At 34.4% G+C, this 22912-nt stretch overlaps 2 protein-coding genes across 5 annotated transcripts in view; one reads left to right on the top strand and one right to left on the bottom strand.

Annotated features, from left to right (window-relative positions):
* SLCO1A2 (solute carrier organic anion transporter family member 1A2) overlaps nucleotides 1-22912 on the bottom strand; it is a 118747-nt gene that overhangs the window by 84668 nt on the left and 11167 nt on the right. The window lies entirely within an intron of this gene.
* On the top strand, nucleotides 14924-20003 carry LOC122891854 (islet amyloid polypeptide). The gene is made up of 3 exons (XM_044227857.1): nucleotides 14924-15056; nucleotides 15387-15481; nucleotides 19814-20003. The coding sequence occupies exons 2-3, from the start codon at nucleotides 15402-15404 to the stop codon at nucleotides 20001-20003; spliced, it is 270 nt and encodes an 89-aa protein (XP_044083792.1). The 5' UTR covers nucleotides 14924-15056; nucleotides 15387-15401.

Raw genomic sequence — 22912 nt, forward strand, 5'->3', positions numbered from 1 at the left:
CCATTCTACTCTGTATGAGTTTAACTATTTTAGAAAACTCGTAGAAGTGGAAAATCATGCAGTATTTGTGACAGAGCAAAATGTCCTCCAAGTTCACCCATGTTGTCACATATGGAGCTAACAGACTACAGCCCTTGTGGTTTTTAATGACTCAAGTCTTTTAGAATTTGTCTAATTGTTACTGTCCACCCCCTCCTTTGCATTTAAAAATAGCTTTTAAAAAGGAAGGTCTTCTGTTTCATTTCACAGATTGACAGGTTAGAAATACCCTTCACCAAAGCACTTTAGTGCAGACCTACCTCCCCTGAACTGAATTTATCTCTGGAAATGCAAAGAGAGAAAAGACTAAAATGGATAAATGGTAGCAATTAGCTAAGAATATAAGAGTTTAGAGCCATTAAAACATTAGGGGGCTTTAGTCTGGTAGTTCCAAATCCATTGTCAGTAAAATTCCAAGTGATCCTACTCCATTTTCCCAGTAATTGGGTCAGCACTCTATTTCTCCACCTTCACCTATTTCAGTAAGGTCATTTGAGTAAGGGAATCTCTAATTTGGACATTTGGGTCATCTGAGTGAGGGTACTGCTATGGCTGTGTGTAGGTGTATTTGAGAACACAGGCCATCATCATGAGTCCTTCAAGGCTGCCCACAAATAAACACTCCTTTGTGCTGGCCAGAGGTTTATAGATAAAATTTTGTTGCTGAGGACCTCTGAAACTGAAAATATTTGGTCAGAATACATAGGTGTTGGCTCTTTCACCCATAGCCAACAGTGCAAAAATATCGTCAATCCATCTATGCGGAAACACATTGAAATAAAAACACTCTTTCCCTGTTGCTCTACATATTTGGTTGGTTCATTGGTTAGTTAACCATTTCTATGTGAGAGAAGGTAGGAGAAGTATGAGTGAACGTAAGCAAAAATATGTCAGTGAGATTGGCAATTTTGTCCCCCAAACAATTTACACTTAAAGTGAAACCACTAATCTTTAAAGCAATTCTTGGCATAAGTTACTTAATGTCTTAACAGTGGATATATGATATATGATATATGATAGATTTCAACCTAAATTATATATTACTCTTAACAGTGCTATAACTTAATCACAGGGTATCCCTCTTAAATTATTATAGGACCTATTTAAGTAATCAAATCCTAATCAGAGTTCTTTTGACTTTACACAGGATCACTTAAAACTCATCTCTGTAATTAGATCATATGTAATTATCATTCATAACTAAAAGAAATGACCACTTGAAGCCAGTTAATTTAATTACATACATATCTGCTTAGTTTGGAAGTTATATAACATTAGATCAAATTGCAATTAAACTCAAGTATAAAAAACAGAAAGTAATATTTATAAAGTGTTTCTAAATATAAAACAAAACAAAAAATATAAACAAAGTTTCAAAGAGTGAACAATATTCTGAAACATCATGGACAGTAATATTTTATAGAGGAAAAAGAGGTTAACACCAAGACTTCTACAAAATGGAAGGTGTATAGCCTTTTTCTGTACTTTCTGGATTGTGCTCAGGGAAAACAACAGCAGCACAAAAATCAAAGCTCAGTGACTTTAGTGGGAGATAACATATGATTGTTCTGATGGACCTATTACATCCTTTTTTCTGTTTGTGTATTTTTTTCTTTTTATTTAACTCGTATTTGAAAATCTCCTGTTGACAACTTGGCTCTTTCCCAGAGGTTTGGTCTAACCCTAGTTTCCTTTGCTGTCAGGCTTAGTGGAGAACAAGACATAGGCCAGGCAGCTGCCAGTCTGTGAGGATGTGGGGACACCCCTTTATATAACTAAGGAGGCATTGCTGATCAGTCAACAGGAAAGAGAAGGTCAGGCTATTGGTCATTCTCAGATAGTCATTTTCTGCCATTTGACAATGAAAATAGGGATTCAAATTTCCAAATCTACCTTCTCTTGAACTCCAGTCTCAGTCTCAGTTATAAGAATTATTTTCTTATATATAATTATTCCAACTGTGTGGCAGCTTTGGTGTGTGACACATGGTGGTCATTTTCCTTGACACTCTCTAACATGAATTTGAAAAGTTATGTAATCTCTCAAAGCATGGAAATGCTCATCTGTAGAAGTTAATATTTCTTACTTCACAGGGTTGTTTGAAGATCAAATGAGATATTATACAAAACATATTAACACAATACCTGACACAGAGTTGATTCTGGATAAACACACATTCCTAATGTCTATCTCTCTCCTCCTCATAAGACATTGTCTTCCAGCTCTTTGGGAACACTGTGCTAACAATGAACTTTTCTGTCTCCCAGATCACCAAACTCCCTTTTCCTGCTGACTCCTGAAAGATCAATAAACATTTATTGAATGTGTACTTAGCAAGTGCCAGGTATTTTTAACATGTTATTTTAACCTAACCCTAACCTCTCCTAGAGCTATTGGTCTTTCTTTCTTCTCCTTATGATGAAACCTCTTCAAAGAGGCTACTGTAGAAGAATGCATATAACGAATATTGTCAGAGGAAATATGAATGTCTGGATATTGTGCTCAAAATTTGGATGGCATGCTCAAGTGTTTATTTTCTACACACACAAAAGTCTGTTTTTCCCATCATAATCTTAAAAGAATCCTGATTCTCAATATGTTCAGATCCACTGATGGACATCAGTAGCATTTCAGAACTGTCATACTATTCCTTAATAGCTGCTTTTCTCCATACCATGCACTGAAAGTTTTCTGGCTTTAGTCATCAGTGAACTTCTACTTGCCAACTTCCAATTTCTGTTTTTAGTCTTCATCCTCTGTAATGTATCAGCATCATATAACATTCATCCCAAGCTTTCCTTCTTGGAACTTTCTTGTCACTTCACTTCCTTTCATCTTAGTAAGTCGTGTTTGTGCATTCCCATTTCTTTCTCTGCTCCTAATCCTCAGTATGACTCCTAAATTTTGATATTTCCCAGGATATACTTTGTCTTAATTTATTCTTGTTGTACATTTTCTTTTTGGATTATATAATTCATTTCCAAAATCGTCCCACATCTCTAGGTCAAACCTATCCTGATATCCAAATCCATATTCCCAGGTGATTAAAAAACAGATTGCATAAATGTCCAAATATATAGTAAAGTTTTAAGCTTCATCAGTAATCAAAGAAATTCAAGTTATTGTAAAAATATTACTTTCCTTTACCATATGATTCATGAGTATTTTTTTCTAAATAATACAATGTGTTGAAAAATTTAAGGATAAACAGATACACTAATGTATTTCCAAAGAAGAATAGATTATTACAACCTTTATATAGAGGAATTGACTTTACAGCTCAGAATTCTTTAAAATATGCATACACAGTTCTGCTTTTGTAATATGAAGTTATTCCAAATGGACTTCCCACTAAGACAACTAGAACTTCGATAAATTAAGATATTTTTAAGGCATAGCTAAGCTCATAAGAAGAAAAGGAAATCTCAAAGTATGAGAGGAGGAGGCAATGAATGAAAATTTGTGCAGAGCCACAAGTAAACATAAGGTAAAAGAAAATTGCCCTGGAAACATACTGATAGAAATCCTAAAATCCTAAACTCCTAACCTTTAGGCTTGTCTCAGGGTTGGAGAGCAAATGTGAGTCTCCCATATTATTCTGGACCTTCTGTGGTGCTAAAGTGATCCCAGATATTGGCAAATTCTGATAGTGGCAGATATAACCATATATATCCTTTTTAAGTGAACATCCCAGTAGGGGCCCCTAAGATTCCTACTGCTTGAATTTAAGAACATGCGATCTTATAAATACAATCAAGCCATTGTGACAAAGACTTATCAGAAACGAAATACAGATTCAATTTCTAAGGAAATTCATATGGTGAAATTATCAGAAACATTAAGTAAACATATATGAAATGATTAAAAAACTAAAAGTAGATAATTTTAAAATCAAGAAAAGACTATCAAAAATGACTGAGAAGTATTTAAAAGTAAAACAACATAATCTTTGATGTTAAAATTTCATTGAATGGGAAATAGTCTATCAGAGATGAAAGAGATAATTCACGAACTAGAGAAGAGATCTTGGGAGAATACTCAGAATAAGCAAACGGAGGGCACAAAATAAAGAGGCTGCATGATGTAATAGATAAAAAGCATATCATATATAAAAGATTCAGGAACCAGACTATGAATTTCAGCTTGACCACAAACTGGCACTGTGACCTTGAGCATGTTACTGTCCTCTCTGTACTTCAGTTTCATCATCTGTTAAAAAAATAGGGAGCTGGGTAAGGATGAAGTGCTTGGGCCAAAGATGATAATATTAAGCATATAGAATAAATGCTATTCATATGACAGAGGTAAGCCCCAAATATCTATTATAGCAAGAAACATGTGGGCTTAGCTTCCCTACCAAAAGGAGTTTTTCAGATAACTCACAAAAGACATTTCATTCTATGCTGTGCAAGAAACACATGAAGTACAAAGTTATTCAGGGAAATTAAAATAATAGAATCAGCAATGATATGCACAGCGTATGCAAAAAAGTAAAAAGAGAAAAAGAAAAAAATATGAGTCATGATAATGTCTCACAAGGTAGAATTCAGAGCAAAAAGCATTAGAAAAGATATGGAAAGGAAGATTAAAGGTACACATGGTGATAATTCACAGAGAAGATATAGGTGTTATGCATTTCTGTGCACTCAGTGACAGAAATGTGAGAAGTGAGGCGATTTCATAAGGCAGAAAATGCAGTAGGTTCAAAGATAAATCAGCAGAAACAGTAATTGGGTTTAATTCTCCTCCCAGCCCAAGGTATAACAAGATGAAAAGCATAAAAAAGGATTTAGAAAATTTAAATAACATTTTCAATAAAGTAGATGATATGTACATGTATTGAACTTTTATACTGAAGTAGAAAATATGGCTTTATAAAAGTGCTTACAGATACTTTACTAAAACTGATCATTTATTAGGTCACAAAGAAAAATTTACTGAGGTCTAAAGAATCAATACAGAAATCATTGCTTGACCACAAAACAATAAAAGAAAACTTCACTGAGAAAGATTTTTTTTTAAACCTGTTGAGTTAAAGAAGAGGACAAAAACAAAAATCATAGAATTTCTAGAAAACAATATTACAGGTTGAAGTGTATTCCCCCCAAATTCACATGTTGAAGTCCTCATGGTAAACTGAGATACACACAGAATGTCACATGGAAATTAAGACAGAGATGGGAGTGATGCTACTTCAAACCAGCAAATACCAGAGATTGCCAGGCAACCACCAGAAGCCAGGGGAGAGGCATGGAGCAGCCCTCTGAAGAAAGCATCCCGCTCATGTCTTGACCTCAGACCTCCAGCCTCCAGAACTATGAGATTATGCATACTTGTTTTTAAGTCACTCAGTTGACAGTACTTTATCCTAAAAAAGTGAAAACATCACTGCTATTTGTGCTTAGTTGCCCAAATCTCCCATTAGACCGTATTTCATGGTTTGGTACCCAATAGATGCTCTAAATATTTTTGAATAAATAAGTCAAGCTTTAGAGGAGAATAAATTAAATTTTCCTTAGAGTTCCTTCAAATGAAAGACTGTTGTTCATTTGTTTGTGTGCTTATTTTGTTTCGATTTGGGGGGAGGACTTTCAAAATTTCTAAATTGTTTGTCGGAAGTAATAGGATCTTAGAAGTCATTGAAAATACATTATTTTTTAAAATACTGAAATGGTTCAGGCTCTTTCAGCAGGGAGCCTGTTTCCCCCTACCCCTATGCCTGCTTCTCTGACTACTTTTGATCTCTCTCTCTGTCAAATAAATTAATAAAATCTTTAATAAATAAATAAAAATACTGAAATAGTGTAGAGAGAACACATGTTCGTTAAAATCACTTCTTGAGAAACTTTTACAATATAAAGTTGTAAACAATTAAGTACTAAACTCTCCACAAGAGTGTACAAATGAAATGAAGCTGTGAGGAAAAAGCATTGCTCACCCTCCCTTAGATTATAGTGGGATGTGATGGGCTCCTATCTCTTTTCAAATTATTACTCACATGTTTTGAACTGGTAAGAGGAGATGTGAAGAGAGTGTTGGAGAAGACATTATTCACTGTAGGGATTTAAAATTTTTTCTGCGCTGCATTTTAAAGGGTGGCAGAAAGGAACAACTAGATACGGAGTGAAAGCAATGGCAATTCTGGATTGCTTTCCAGCAAAGTGCTTCTGTGATACAAAGAGGTGAAAATATGTATGAATTTGTAGCTTTTTGCATAGAAAATGATCTTATTTGGGGTGCCTGGGTGGCTCAGTGGGTTAAAGGCTCTGCCTTTGGCTCAGGTCATGATCCCAGGGTCCTGGAATGGAGTCCCGCATCTGCCTCTCTGCTTAGCAGGGAGCCTGCTTTCTCCTCTCTCCCTCTCCACCTGCGTCTGTGCCTACTTGTGATCTCTGTCTGTCAAATAAATAAATAAAATCTTAAAAAGAAAAAAATAATCTTATTTAACCCATCACAATGGAGTGAAATAGAAAAAACATTATTTGATAGCAAGTGGCACAGATTTAAAAACACATTTTTTCCTCTGAAAATGTTTAGAACAGTGATACCATTTCCACACTACGTGTGGCAATTCATTAGCAAGATAGTTCTTTAAATTAATTTATCTTCTGAATTCTAGTATAGTTAACAGGCATTATTATATTAGTTTCAGGTGCACAACATAGTGATTCAACAGTTCTATACATTACTCAGTGCTTGTCACAATAACTGTACTCTTAACCTCCATCACCTATTTCACCCATGCCCCTACCCATCTCCCTTCTGGTAACCACCAGCTTGTTTTCTACACTTGAGTCTTTTTGTCTGTTTGTTGCTTTTTTTTCTTTGTCCTTTTGTTTTGATTCTTAAATTCCATACATGAGCAAAATCATATAGTATTTCACTTAACATTATAGCCTCTAGATCTATCCATGTTGTTGCAAATGGTAAGATTTCACTTTCTTAGCTGAGTAATATTCCATTGTGTATATATATATCTATCTATACCACCTCTTATTTATCCATTCATCTATTGACAGACACTTGAGTTGCTTCCATATTTTGTCTATATAAATAATGCTATGATAAACATAGCAGAGCATGTATCTATTTGAATTGGTGTTCTCATATTCTTTGGGTAAACACCTTGTAGTGCAATTACTGGGTCATAGAGTAGTTCTATTTTTAACTTTTTGAGGAACTTCCATACTGTTTTCCAGAGTAGCTGCATGGGTTTGCCTTCCTACCAACAGTGCATGAGGATTCCTTTTTTAACACATCCTCTCCAATGCCTGTTTTTTCTTGTGCTTTTTATTTTATCTCTCTCACAGGTGTGAGGTGATAGTGCATTATGGTTTTGATTTGCATTTCTCTGATGATGAATGATGCTGAGCCTCATTTCATGTGTATATGGACCATCTGTATATATTCTTTGGAGAAATGCCTGTTCATGCCTTCTGCCCATTTTTTAATTGGATTGTTTGATGATTTTGGGGGGGGGTATTGATTTGTGTAACTTATTTATATATTTTGGAAACTAACCCCTTATCCAGATATATCATTGGCAAATATCTTTTCTCATTCAATAGGTTGTCTTTTAGTTTTTTTCATCATTTCTTTTGCTGTGCAGAAGCTTTTTATTCAGATGGACTCCCAGTAACTTATTTTTGCTTTGTTTCCCATGTTTCAGAAGACAATATCTAGAAAAATGTTATTATGAGCCAATGTCAGAGGAATTATTGCCAGTGCTCTCTTCTAGGATTTGTTTGGCTTCAGGTCTCACATTCAGATCTTTAATCCATTTTGAGTTTATTTTTGTGTATGGTGTAAGAAAGTGGTCCAATTTCATTCTTTTGCATGTTGCTGTCCAGTTTTCCTAGCACTATTTCTTGAAGAGACTTTTTCCCTATTGTATACTCTTTCCTCTTTATCAAAGATTAATTGGCCATAATTCTAGGTTTATTTCTAGGCTTTCTATTCTATTCTATTGATCTATGTGTCCTTTTTTTGCCAGTATCATACTGGGTTTTTTTTTTTAAGATTATGTTTATTTATTTGGGAGAGAGAGAATGAGAGAGAGAGAGAGAGAGCATGAGAGGAGAGAGGTCAGCAGGAGAAGCAGACTCCCTGTGTATCAGGGAACCCAGTGTGGGATTCGATCCCAGGACTCCAGGATCATGACCTGAGCTGAAGGCAGTCACTTGACCAACTGAGCCACCCAGGCATCTACCAGTATCATACTCTTTTGATTACTATAGCTTTGTAGTATATCTTGAGATCTGGGATTGTGGTACATCAATTTTGTTCTTCTTTTTTCAAGATTTCTTCAGCTATTCTGTGGTTCCATACAAATTTTAGGATTATTTGTTCTAGTTCTGTAAAAAAATGTTTTTGATATTTTGATAGGGATTGCACAAAAGTTGTAGATTGCTTTATGTAGTATCAACATTTTAGAAATATTTGTTCTCCCAATCCATGAGCATGGGATATCTTTTCATTTCTTGGTTTTTGGGGGTGTTTTTTAAAGACTTTTATTTATTTATTTGATAGAGAGAGTGCACAAGCAGGGGGAATGTCAGACAGAGGGAGAAGGAGAACCAGGCTCCTTGCTGAGCAAGGAAACCAATGTGGGACTTAATCCCAGTTCCCTGGGATCATGACATGAGTCAAAGACAGATGCTTAACTGACTGAGCCACCCAGGCATCCCTATCTTTCCATTTCTTTGTGTCATCTTTAATTCCTTTCATCCATGTTTTATGGTTTTCAGAGTATAGGTCTTTCATCTCTTTGGTATAGTTTATTCCTCTGTATTTTATTCTTTGTGATAAAGAAAGTTATAAAAGGGATTATTTTCTTACCTTCTCTTTCTTCAGTTTCATAATTAGTATATAGAAATGCAATAGTTTACTATATATTAATTTGTATCCTGTGAATTGACTAAAAATCACTTATCAATTCTAGTAGTTTTTTTGCTGGAGTCTTTAGGGTTTTCTATATACAATATCATGTCATTTGCAAATACCAAGAGTTTTAGTTCTTTACCAATATGGATGCTTTTTATTTCTTTTTTTTTTTTTTTTTTTTTGTCTTATTCCTTTGGCTAGGACATGAGTATTATGCTGGATAAAAGTGGTAAGAGAGGACATCCTTGTATTGTTACTGATTTTAGGGGGAAAAGCTCTCAGTTTTTTACCATTCAGTATGATTTTAGCTGTGGAGTTTTCATATATGGCCTTTCTTATGTTAAGGTGTTTTCCTTCTACACTTACTTTATTGAGGGTTTGTATTATAAATGAATGTTGTACTTTGTCAAATGCTTTTTCTGCATCTATTGAAATGATCATGTCATTCTTATCATTCTCTTTCTTACGTGATGTGTCATATTGATTGGTTTGTGAATATTGAACCCTTGCATCCCAGGAATAAATCTCACTTGATTATGGTGAATGATTTTTTTTTCAATTTATTTATTTTCAGAAAAACATTATTCATTATTTTTTCACCACACCCAGTGCTCCATGCAAGCCGTGCCCTCTATAATACCCACCACCTGGTACCCCAACCTCCCACCCCCCCCGCCACTTCAAACCCCTCAGATTGTTTTTCAGAGTCCATAGTCTCTCATGGTTCACCTCCCCTTCCAATTTACCCAAATTCCCTACTCCTCTTTTTTTAATGTATTGTTGGATTCGGTTTGCTAGTATTTTGTTGAGGACTTTTGCATCTAGGTATTGACTTGTAGGGTTGTTTTTGTTTTTGTTTTTTCTTTTTCTGGTGGTGTTTTTATGTAGTTTTGGTCAGGGTAATGTGGCCTCATAGAACGAATTTGAAAGTTTTCCTTTCCCTTCTATTGTTTGGAGTAGTTTGAGAATAGGTATTAACTCTTGTTAGAATTCACCAGTGAAGCCATCTGGTCCTGGACTTTGTTTATTGGGAGTTTTTTGATTACTAATTCAATTTCATTGTAGATTATTGGTCTATTCACATTTTCTATTTTTTTCCTATTTCAGTTTTGGTAACATATGTTTCTAGGAATTTATCTCTTTCTTCTATATTATATTGGCAACTGTTCGTATTTCTGTGGTGTTGGTTGTGATTTCTCCTTTTTCATTTTTGATTATATTATTTGAGTCCTCTCTCTCTCTCTCTTTTATGAATCTGGCTAGTTCTAACAATTTTGTTGATTTTTTTAAGGAACCAGCTCCTATTGATCTTTTCTATTGTTTTTTAGTTTCTAAATTATTTACTTTTGCTCTAATCTTTATTATTTCCTTCCTTCTGCTGGCTTTAGCCTTCTTTTGTTCTTTGTCTAGCTGATGTGGTGCTTGATCCCAGGACTCTGGGATCATGACCTAAGCCAAAGGCAGATGCTTAACTGACTGAACCTCCCAAGCACCACTAAAAATTCTTTCTTTATTACTACTTTTTTTTCCTTGCCATTTTAATTGTTATGTGTCTTGGTGTAGATTTCCTTGGGTTAAATTTGTTGAGGGCTTGTCATGCCTACTGGATCTGGATTTCTGTTTCCTTCCTTAGTTTCAAAAAGCTTTCAGTTATTATTCCTTCAAATAAAATTCTGCCCCCTTTTTTCTCTCTTCTTCTGGGATCACTATAATGCAAATGTTATTATGCTTGATGGTGTTACAGAGCTCCCTTAATCTAGTCTAACTTTTTATTAATCTTTTTTCCTTTTCCTGTTCAGTGTAACTGCTATTATTCTGTCCTTCAGGTCACTGATCCATTCTTCTGCTTCCTCTTCTTTACCATTTATTCCTGCTAGTATATTTTTATTTCAGTTATTGAGGTCTTCATCACTTATTGGCTCTTCTTTACATTTTCTGTCTCTTTGCTGAGGGTGTCACTGAGGTCCTCCACTCTTTTCAAGTCCAGTGAATATCTTTATGATGATGATTTTGAATTCTCTAGCAGGCATATCGCTTATCTCTGTTTGTTTAGCTCTCTTGCTGTGATTTTGTCCTGTCCTTTCATTTAGAATGCCTTTCATTAGAATGTCTTCATTCTGTCTAACTCTCTGTTTTTACGTGTTAGGAAAGACAGCTATGTCTCCTGTTCTTGAAAGTAGTGGCTTTATGAAGAAGTCTTATAGTGCCTTGTAGTTCAATGTCCCCTGCTCACTAGAACCTGTAGCTTCCTATGTGTTGTGTGTGCCCTACTATTGTGGCTGAGCTGCATTTGCCTTAAGCCAGTCATCTGCAATGGCTCTCTTTGCCTGTAGTGGTCACGGTTTGGTTGCTGTGTTGTTAAGGGGCCAGTCATAGGCCACCTTGCGCATGAGTTCAGGCCTTTGACAGAGATGTGGTCCCACCAAAGTATAGGGCACTTTCCTTGGTCTGTCCCCTATAAAGCTTTTGTTGGTGGGTGGGGCCTGAGATCAGACCAGTTGTCTGCTCCTAACCCACTACTGGAACAGCAGTCAAACTTGTATAGTTATTTTCCCCTCTCCTCAGGGCAGGGGGCACTTTGTGGTAGTACTAGCCCCTGTCAAGGCTGTTTGTATATTGCCACACTTGTGGAACCACTTTGGATAGACTCCTACAGAGGGCAGGCTGGAGAGAGTGGATCTGCAGAAGAGGGTGGAAGCAAGTTACATTTTATTAGAAAGTTTTGCAAAAGTCTGCTATGGGAGGATACCTGGTGCTGCTTTGGAGAGCTGCAGAGGCTAAGTTGAGGGGATGAGTCTGCAAAAGAGCATGGAGGCAGGACATGTTGTTAGCAAGTGAGGTAGAGAGTTCATGTTGTGCTGTTTCCCACAGGTGTCCCTGCGACTAGGTTGGGTGGTGGAGGAGGAAAATGGCAATTGGTAGCTCTTTTGTTCTTGTAAAAGTCTCCCAAAGATCCCCGCCACTTCTGCACATGCTGAGATGAGTAAATAAATCTCCTTCCCACATATTGCAGGCATTTTTTCAAACTACTGTTTCTACGCTATATCTCAGTGGGACTATTTGTTATGCTGTCTTGTTAAAGGCAGAGATTCAGTTTCCTATCACCCTCTAGGTCTCCCAGAGCCAACCAGCTGATTTTTAAAGTTCCAGGTGTTAAGCCCTGCTAATGTAAAAACTCAAGATGTTAAATCACTCTGGTTTTCAAAGCCAAATATTATGGGGATTTGCCATCCCTGAGTGTGTTCTCCTTGCCTACAGTGCCTGGTGTGTGGTCTGTTCCTCTCCCTTCTCTGTGTTTACTGAGTCCCTCCTGGGGACAAACCCATGGGTCAGTTTAGCTTCTGACCAAGTTCCCACCCTTCCTACCATTTTTGATGTGGCCACTTCTTTATGTTCAGTTGTGGAGAGTCCATTCTGCCAGTCTTCAGATCATTTTCTGTATTATTTACACTGATGTAGGTATTATGTAGGTGTATCCATAGAATGAGGTGAGTTTAGGATCCTCCTATTCTGCCATTTATCCCAGAAGCCCCCAAGATAGTTTTAAAACTATGTAGCAAAAACAAAAATGTTTACATAGAAATCAGCTATAAATTATTACTATTTTTGTGTTTTCTATTTTATATACACATATTGCATATATTGTGTATAGTTCAGGCATTGAATACAGACATTATTGAATCATATTCTATCACTCTAAAAACATAATATTTTCTTGGGGTGCCTGGTTGGCTCAGTGGATTAAGCCGCTGCCTTCGGCTCAGGTCATGATCTCAGGGTCCTGGGATCAAGCCCCACATCTGCCTCAGCATCCCTGCTGAGCAGAGAGCCTGCTTCCCCCTATCTCTCTGCCTGACTCTCTGCCTACTTGTGATCTCTCTCTCTCTGTCAAATAAATAAATAAAATCTTTAAAAAACAAAACAAAACAAAAAACCCATAATATTTTCTTTATTCATCTGTCAACAGGCACTTAGGTTATTTCCCTACATCGGTTATTGTGAATATGCTGTGATGAACATGTGAGTACACGTATCTCTTCAAGGTAATGATTTTGTTTTCTTTAGTTATAAATCCAGAAGTGAGATTGCTGGATCATATGGTAGTTCCATTTTAAATTTCTCAAGGAACCTCTGTATTGTTTTCCATTGTGACTGAAATAATTTCTAGCAATGTTGTGCAGCTGTTCCAACATGGGGTAATTTCAACATCAAAAAAGGGGGATCAAAATACATATATGCTAAAATATTGTGAGTTCACAATGAGAACCACCAAAAAAATTCTTTGGTCATTTTTGGAGGATGCTAGAGAAGGAACTCATTATTATGTGCAGAAAACTGGTAAGTAAGGGGAAAGAATTAAGCATATATCTTGCCTTTTATTTAAAACCGTGCCTCAAGGTAGCCAATTAGTTAATGAGGAATGCTCTCCTTTTTTGAAGAATTTCAGCTAGTAAACATAGAGGAAATAATAGAATCAGACTCTCACTTGCAACCTGTAATAAAACAATGCTTCTAGGCAATTATCAGCAATGATTGCTAAAACCAGTGACTAAAGAGCTAATGGAAAACTCAGAGTGGACAATGTGGCTGACAAAATCTGATCTCACTGATCAATCTTAACAGCACAATAGAGATTCAGCCAGATATTGTGATGCAACAGGAAAGAAACAGTATCACATGTGAAGGATTCTTACCTGAATGGAATCAAGCCACTATATCAAACAACAAGTATAGAAGAAAAAATAAAGTTAGGAAAATAAATAAATATGTAGGTTAAAAGCGGGTATTTGGGTTTAAATGAACACTAGACCATAAATCAGAAAAACTAAACTTTGGTTCAGGATTTCAACGTGAACTAGATGTGTAATTTTAGACAAGTTATTTAATATCTCTGGGCTTCTTTATCATTTCTAAATCATTGTATGTACCTTGTTAAATATGTTAATTATCTTCTTATAGGAAATCATCATTCTTCTAAATCATTTGATTTTATGTTTTTTTTCCTTTTGGAATATTAGTAAATTTTACAGAAATATAAAATTGCAAAATCATTGAATAATTAGAATAAGTATTGGAAAAAAATTTTATTCTTTCTTTCTGAAATTTTTGCTAAACACTCTCAAACTGTATTACTATGCTTTAAAGAAGTATATGAACTCAGTGAACTTAATTTTTTTACTTGGGGAACTTCCACTTTTTTTAGTTTATATAGATATGCATGTTTTCACTAGCAGTTGGAATTTGTTTTTCTTGCTACATATGATATTAAATTGTCATAACTTAGATTATTAACTTAAATATAACTTAGAAATATAAGAAAAAAGAAATGTATGGAGAAAATAAAAAAATTAAATTTATCCTTTCAAAATAATTGCAATGTTTCTATGCAGTAATAGAAAAAGCAAAAATTTCTTAATTATATAGGTACATGTCTATTTAAATGCTGACAAATGAATTTGGGGATTGAAAATTATTTTTTTGCTGCCTTTAATCTTCCATCTCCACTTTACTGTAAATAACTTCTGATTTCTCTTTCGCGTGTATATGTGTGTGTGTCCTTTTTTTTATCTACGTTACCCTCATAGTTTAATCTACTACTGAACGCTCATGGAATTAAGCCATTGGGGTCATTTGGCTTTAGCGTCCTCATTAGATTCCTCAGTGTCCCTGGCTTTGCTCTTTGCATATAAACACATTTGTTATTCTTAATCACTTCCTTTTATCAATCCCTTACTAGAGCATACTGCTTACTAGAGCATACTGCTGTGAAAATCCACACTTGTATTTTGCAAAAATGGAAAATTCAAAATTCTGCTGTGTGTGACACACCATTAACTACCCGAAGACACTCTGTATCTGCTATGTTAGTATTTACTGATGTGTTAATGTAATAATCACCCATCTGCTTCTGCTGTCTATGAGGCACTTTCTATCTATAGGGGTGGAAATTAATGACAGTCTCTCTGAGCTGTCTGATGTCAGAGCTGGGAAATGGGTGAAGGTATATAAGAGCTGGATTACTCATTGGCAAGTGGGGGAAAAATACTCCAGTGGATGCAAGCTTGGAATTGTTCATGAAGCTTTCTTACCATTTAGAGACATTCTCTGATATTGCTGACACTGAAACATTAAAGGTAAAGAGCTTCTTGTTTATGGGAAAATATTATTTGTTTAGGGAAGAACAGATTTGGAATTAAATATATAGCTTCTTTCAAAGAAAGCCTAAAAAGACAAATTGCTATAATATCAACTTTTGAAATTGTTTAGAGAAGGAAATTGGGAAAGTGAAAATTTTGAAAATATTTGAAAATTGTTTGAACATTATCAAGGGACTATATCAATAAAATTACTATCTTTAGAGATTATGTTTAAAAAGGGATCTTTTATAGTAGGTTCTAGTCTCAAATTCCATCTATCAGAACTATAAAAATTTTCTTCATTTCAATGCTGTATTATTCTTCCAGAAAATTTAAAAAGCAATGTGCCTCCTGAAGCTTCCAGTAGTTCTCATCGTACTCTCCATTGCATTAAACGACCTGAAAGCTACTCCCATCAAAAGGTTAGTATCTTAAAAATCCTGTTTCTTTTGTAAAATGTGGGAAAATTAGAATTAAAAACCGCTATTTAACTAACAGCTCTTATGCCATTAGATGCATCTTTCTGACAGAACTTCTGACAGACAGGAAGGGATAGTTCCAGTTTTGTCAAGAAGTATGTTCTTGGAACCTAGAAGGGCAAAACGAGAACACAAAGCAGGAAAAGCCAAAGGGTAGTAATTTCCATTATATTAACCTGATTCTCAAATAAACTAGAGAAACTTAAAATATATATTCGGTATAAGGAGGGATTTTATTGTATATTTACATAGTTTTTTTTTTTTCTCAGAGGGCTCTGGCAATATTAAAAATTATTGCATCTCCTTCTGGAAATTGAAATATATAGAAATAATCAGGGAGAAAATTAAAATTTTTAAGAACGAGTCAAAAAGCCATTTGTTCTTAGGGGATTATTTCTATATCGTTAAACGTTCTATTAAGGAAATAGAATTATTTAAAAAATATGTTCTTCATGAAATTACTTCTGAGCTGCTCTAAATGTAAATTTATCCTTCTTAAAAATGTTTCCAATAGGTAGCACATCCATCAGGATTTCCTAAGAAGGCTTATTTCAAAAGGTGTCATGTCATTTAAGTGGTAATTTTAAAGAAGTCTAAAAAGTATGTTAGGTGAAAATGTTAGCAGTAATTACAACTTTTGAGGGGAAAGAACTGCAATTCTCCATTTATTTAAAAGATTCTCAAGTCCAAATTCATGCATATGTCATAAACAATATAATTGAGGATTTGTTTGTGCCTAAAGTAAGTTTGACTTCTTATAGTCTTGTAGGGCTGAATTTACATACTCTTTAAGACCAAGGAGTATTAAGGTTACTTTTGAAAAGAGTTTGCTTCAAGTCATATTAAAACTTTTCTCATAGAATTACTAGCATCTTGTCTATTTTCCTTTGAGGTGTTTTTTTGTTGAGGTGGCAGTCTGTAGTGATATGTAGAGTTCTACAGCACCCACGTGTAATAAATAGCAGGAATCTTCATATTTCCTTTGCCCTTTCAAGCTTATCGAATTTGCAGGATGTTCTCAGAATTGACTCTAATTTTCAATTGAATTTATGTGGGTAAAAATAAGTGAAACTGACACGAAGTTTCTGGTAAACCAGCAGAACAATAGAATAACAGGAAAATTAACAGTATTACCTAGTATTTCTGTCTATATCTTGATTTTTTCCCTTCATTAGATATAGACATTTCATAAGCACCTTTATCCAGTTTGTCTTTTTATTATGAGGCAAAGTTCACTCACAAATAAAATAGTATATAACATTTTTTATTTTCAAGTTATTTTCATATTAGTCTCACAATCTTTTAATTCAAATTTTTATTAGAAATACTTCCAAGGCATTCTTCAAATTACTCTTTAGTGAATTTCCAGAAATCAGTATGTTTGGTCTTTTTTTTTAAGGGGAGAGAATTTATCATCCTGAGCTATTCAACCTTGTAATATTTTATAAATCTTATAAAAAGCTGTGAAACCTTTGTAGGAAATGACTCAAATTTCACACACTTCTAAAAGACAAGCTGATATAGATTTATCAATGTCATTTTTCTTCTAAAATTTAATCATCTTATTTGAGATCTTTTTTTAACTTCTGTACCTGTATGACATGAGATTAAGCGGAAACAAACTGACTTTACAAGCCATACCAAAAAATATTTTATACTCTTGACTGAGGCAAAAGGATCACACAAACGCCCACCAACTTTTAAACACTCAGTATACACCTGCTTAGCAGATAATCAGAGGTTAACCAACAGTGTCATTACTTCCACAAATGACTGTTGAGAACTAGAGCAGGGATACAGTTTAAAACGGTTTTAAAAATCCTTGAAGGAGTTTAGGTGACACCATCAGTTAAGCATCCAACACTTGGTTTCGGCTCGGTTGGTGATCTTACGGGGAGTAGATAAAGTCCCTTATAGGTTCAGTCCTCAGTGCAGAGTCTGCTTGAGATTCTCTCTTCCTCTCCTGCTGCCCCCCCACTCATGTTCTCTCTCTCTATATCTAAAATAAAATAAATAAATCTTTAAAAAACCTTGAAACTGAGATATTTTTAAAGAGAGACAATATAAGAGTGATGATACTTCAGTCTATAGTCTGTACTGTTTAAACTCTTAAAGTTATAAATGTGTGCATGTGTGTATGTGGTCAATAATTTGAACTAGTGTCTGTTACTAAGTGTTACTAAAAGTGGTCAATAGGCTTGAACTAGTGTCTGTTACTAAATACTAAATGCCTTGTCTGCCCAAGTAGTTAAAGAGAAAAAAAAAATGCCTGAAAGTTGGGATGTGATACCTTTTACTAAGTGTTTCAGCCATCTTTTTCTATCTTAATGATTGTTTGGGAAAGAATCTTATACATATTGATGCTATATTTACATGAAAAGTCTTGTTTGGGAAAGCAGTTTCATAATAATAAATTGATATAGAAGCTCTTAATATTTCTTTTAAATGGAATGATGGCTGTTCTAGCTAACTCAAATAAGATATTATTTTAGCTGGAATAATTTTAAGTCCTGTTACAGATATTGAGACCAGTTATTAAAGTACCACTCAGACATTTAGCACACAGATTAGTTCACACTCTGCTCTAGGTATTTGCCAAACATCTCTTGGTAAAGATATCACTTTGAATCTTCCCAATTTCACCCATCATTTCCCTTATTGCTATAAATTTATCATTTTGAAGTATTTGGGTCATATTCTAATTTCTGCTTTTTTTAAGGAAAGTTTATTCTCTCATGAAGTATCAGTTTAATTCTTAAAAAGCATTAAGTCATTATTTGGAAATATACATTGGCCATGCTTACTATACATGCAAAGAGAAATAATTAAATAAATAATATAACTAATACTGACATATTAGACCAGATAATTGGGTCCTAAAGTGGGTTTCCTTTGTCTAAATAATAGGTTTATCAGCATACACTTATACTCAACAATACCAAGTTTACCTGATGCCATAGAAATTTCTGTATTTGGAAGAAAACATGAACATAAAAACCCTAAAGATTTACATGAGATTTAAAAACACTTTCTCTTAGGCTATCCCTATACAGAGATACAAATAATGAAGTATTCCCCATACAAAGTAAACACATTGAGATAAAATCTATTGCATTTTGCACCAAATTATGTACAACCACTTGCTTCCGGACATATCTACATATCTACATCTCTTTCCCAATTTACATTTATCCTAAGTTTTACTAATATTTTTATTTCCATGGAACTGAAAATGAAAACATTTCCCTGGCTTTCCTAATCATCTGCAAAAAAGGGGAGCATGTTATCATTCTGTATCTATTGCCAATACCATTTTGAGAGAACACTGGAACAAAGGGTGGTACAAAAATATACAGTTGACATAAGTAATTCCATAAATAGAAATAAGATTTAATATTCAAATAAATTGCTTAACCATAATGATTTGTGATAAATAAAATTTGTGAAGCCATAATTTTTGACTTACCTGGAATATTATTATGCTATTGTTCCAGGTTGCTAAAAGAATGCAATGAATATTGATACTATTAACATAAAAGTCTTTTGTTTTTAACATTCAACGTAGTCCTATAATTAAAATTGTTCAAAAGAACCAAGTAAGTGGCAGAAAGATAGTAATGCTTGTGTATTTATGTTAAGAGTAATGGAACTTCCACTCTATAACAATGAGAGTTCATGAACCAGAAATAAATTTGATTCCCCTTGGGTCTTAATAGTACCTTCCATTTTTCTCTTAACAGCCCTGATTTAATGATCTCAGGGAACTTAACAAAAATATCTTATACTGCTTAATTTTTATTAGAAAGATGTGGGAAATATATATATATATATATATATACATGTACATATATATAAAATTCCACATATTCCAAATTAATATAAATTTTATATTCTATATCTTTTTCCTATATTGGGAACTAGATTTATCACAATTTAGAAGAAAATAAAAACTAGAAGAATGTAAGACAAAGAAACACTTTTATTATTACTATTATCTGGAAAATATGCTGTAGTTTCAAAGGATCATACTGAGAAATTCAACATTAACTATAATGGATAATTGTTATATGATGTCCTAGTCAAAAATTGCTTCTGCTGTATCTTCAAGGTGTCAGAAAATCTCAGTCATCCAGATATTTCCAAACCAAAACATTGAGTACCTTACATGAAAATGTTTCCTTTAGTTTCCATCAATATGAGATATTTGTTGTCCTATAGATGTATCCAATCCCGAGTCTAAGGCTCTAACTTTATACATTTGTTCTATGTCACCAGTCACCAGATGGAAAAGCGGAAATGCAACACTGCCACGTGTGTGACTCAACGCCTGGCAAATTTCTTAGTTCGTTCCAGCAACAATCTTGGTGCCATTCTCTTGCCAACTGATGTGGGATCCAATACATATGGCAAGAGGAACACAGCTGAGATTTTAAACAGGGGGCCAATGAATTACTTACCGCTTTAGAGGTCCATGTATCTCTACAGTTCTTATTGTTTGTATAAATATACTAGTGACTTCCTGTGTAATTTAACATAAGCTTGAACATGAGTTTTATGTCCCATGTTTACTGCCAGTACATATAAATTGTGGTGGTAAGAATTGTTTTAAATTTAATGCTGATTGATATCCCATAATAAAAAAAGTCAGTGTCTTCAAAAATGAAGTTTTCTTGCTACTGATTTTTATTTTGAAAACATACTAAAAACTCATTCTTTTGCCTATATTTTTATGACCCGTGTTTGAGAACAAAAGAGAAAATGGTATTTGGAAACTTGGTAAATTGTAAATAGCTATCAGTAAAGTTAAGCACATTTAAAAAACAGCAATTATAAGGACTCTGTTAAGCAATTCTTTTTTTGCATTATATTTCTGAAATGAGATAAAATGCTATTTTAAAAAACTAATTAATTTTCGCTGTTAACTCGGTCAAAATATTTTTTGAAATTATATTCTTTTTTGTACTTGCTGGTAGTAGAGGTTATTTTAAAAGTACAAAAGCAGTTTGTGTTTATGAGGGTTTCATTGTGATGAGCTTTTATTAAACTTATATGCACTTTATTCCGTTCAAATGGCTTTCAGCAAATTTCACTCATATTTTGATGCAGGGTATTGCAAAAAAAAAAAAAAAAGAAAAAACAAACAAACAAACAAAAAAACCAAAACTTTGTGTTCCTATTAATCATATATGTCATCAATTAAAAGACCACAGACTTCTGGAAACTATATATTATATGTTAACTTATTTTGTTTGTTAAACTAATTGGACATTTCCAACAGAGGTTACATGTGTATGATACACTTTTCTTGAAGGAAGCTGTTGAATTGGACATGAAACATAATGTTTCCCTCCAAATCTGATTCTTACAGGGGTATCTGCTTTCCCCTGACCATGAGTTAGTTATACTTGGAAGTAACATTAACTCAGATAAACTGCTATTGTGTTGTAATTTGCCATTTCTAGAGGCATTAAAGGCATCTCAATCTGAGTGGGAATCTGACTTGACTTATACATTAAAATTTCCCCTTATAAAGGGTGCCTTAGATTACCATATTATAGTTGTGTGTGTGTATGGGTATAGAAATAGGATATGAAATTTGTAGTTATTTTTTCTTTTTCTTTTTTTAAACATATTTATTTATTTGACACAGAGAGAGAGAGAGATCACAGGTAGGCAGAGAGGCAGGCAGAGAGAGGATGGGAAGCAGGTTCCCTGCTGAGCAGAGAGCCCAATACGGGGCTTCATCCCAGGACCCTGAGATCATGACCTGAGCTGAAGGCAAGAGGCTCAACCCACTGAGCCACCCAGGTGCCCCTGTAGTGATTTTATATCATAAGTTGCATGTTGAAATTAATAAATGAATGTGTAAATTCCTATTTGTGATATTCAGCTGTCAGCCCATTTTTCAAAGTAGATTTGACTTCAGCATTTTAAATTGAGTATGATTAAGTTATAATTTCTTACTTATTTAAAGTTATAATTTCTTACTTATTTAAAATTTTCTTATAATAGTCTATAGTTTCAATAAAATTCTATTGAATATCACCTCCAAATCAACTTTTTCAAGAGTTAAAAAAATTTTAATGAGTGCATAGGACATTTAAAGATAGTGTGTATTTTAGCAAACAATTATCAGGAATAAGACAAGAATTATGTGTAGTTATAGTAACCTAACAACCTCTGGTGCTAAGGAGTGAAATGTAGTTAGGTCAAACTATGTAACTTACTCCAACTGGGAGATTTTGGAGAAGAAAAAAGGTTATTATATTAATATGAGGGATATTAACAGTAGATGTTTTTAAATTTAGTCATTAAATTTATTATCAAAGTGAAACATTTGAAGAAATTCAGTATTATTTTCTTTATTGGTAGGACAATAGGAATCTAAATATATACAAGTTGGGAATCCCTTATTGCATGAGGTTTACCAAATACTTTCCCTGATTTTTTATAATTACCTTATGAAAATAATGAGTTAAACTCAATTGATGTAATTGAAAATATCAACAGTAGGTTTTGGTAACTACATTTGTCCCAACCTTTCTTACTGTGTCTATGATACCTGAAATCATAGGTACTCTCAAATAATCTGAAAGTGATTAAGCCTTCAAATACTGGGGCATCTGGGTGACTCAGTGGGTTAAAGCCTCCAAATACTAATATGCATGCCACAAATTATATTTCACTAAACAACTAAATATACAAGTGATTCCTCTATCTTCCATGTTGCAATACAGAGTCAGACATAGAATTTATTTAGTAATGCTACATTAAAACTTCTGGAAATTTTCTTCAGCATTTTGAGAGAACATTATGCAATGAAACTCTCACTTCGCTGAAGCCCAAATATTATCTAGCAATATTATGCAGACTATCTTTTTTTTTTTAAAGATTCCATTTATTTATCTGACAGACAGATCACAAGTTGGCAGAAAGGCAGGCAGAGGGAGAGGAGGAAGCAGGCTCCCCACTGAGCAGAGAGCCCGATGCGGGGCTCGATCCCAGGACCCTGGGATCAAGACCTGAGCCGAAGGCAGAGGCCCTAACCCACTGAGCCACCCAGGCACCCCCAGACTATCTTTTGATCAAAGTAGAAAAGCCTGTGAGTCCAAAGCTCCTTTGACTGAGTACAAAGCAGGTTTTTCATATAAATTAAGAAAAAGTATTCTTTTTCTACCATTTCCCTTTTCCACGTACACACTACCCAAAGCTATGGAAAGATTCATCTTCCACTCAGTGCATTTGTAGTAGACATTATTAGTGCTCACCAGTATCTTCACTTTCCTGAGCATATGAGAGATTACAGTCTCAGCCCTCTTGCATTCAGGTGAGGCCATGTGGCTAATTCTGGCCAGTGAAATATTAGTGGAAGTG

This window comes from Neovison vison, chromosome 12 (assembly GCF_020171115.1).
Source record: "Neovison vison isolate M4711 chromosome 12, ASM_NN_V1, whole genome shotgun sequence".
Lineage (NCBI taxonomy): Eukaryota > Metazoa > Chordata > Mammalia > Carnivora > Mustelidae > Neogale > Neogale vison.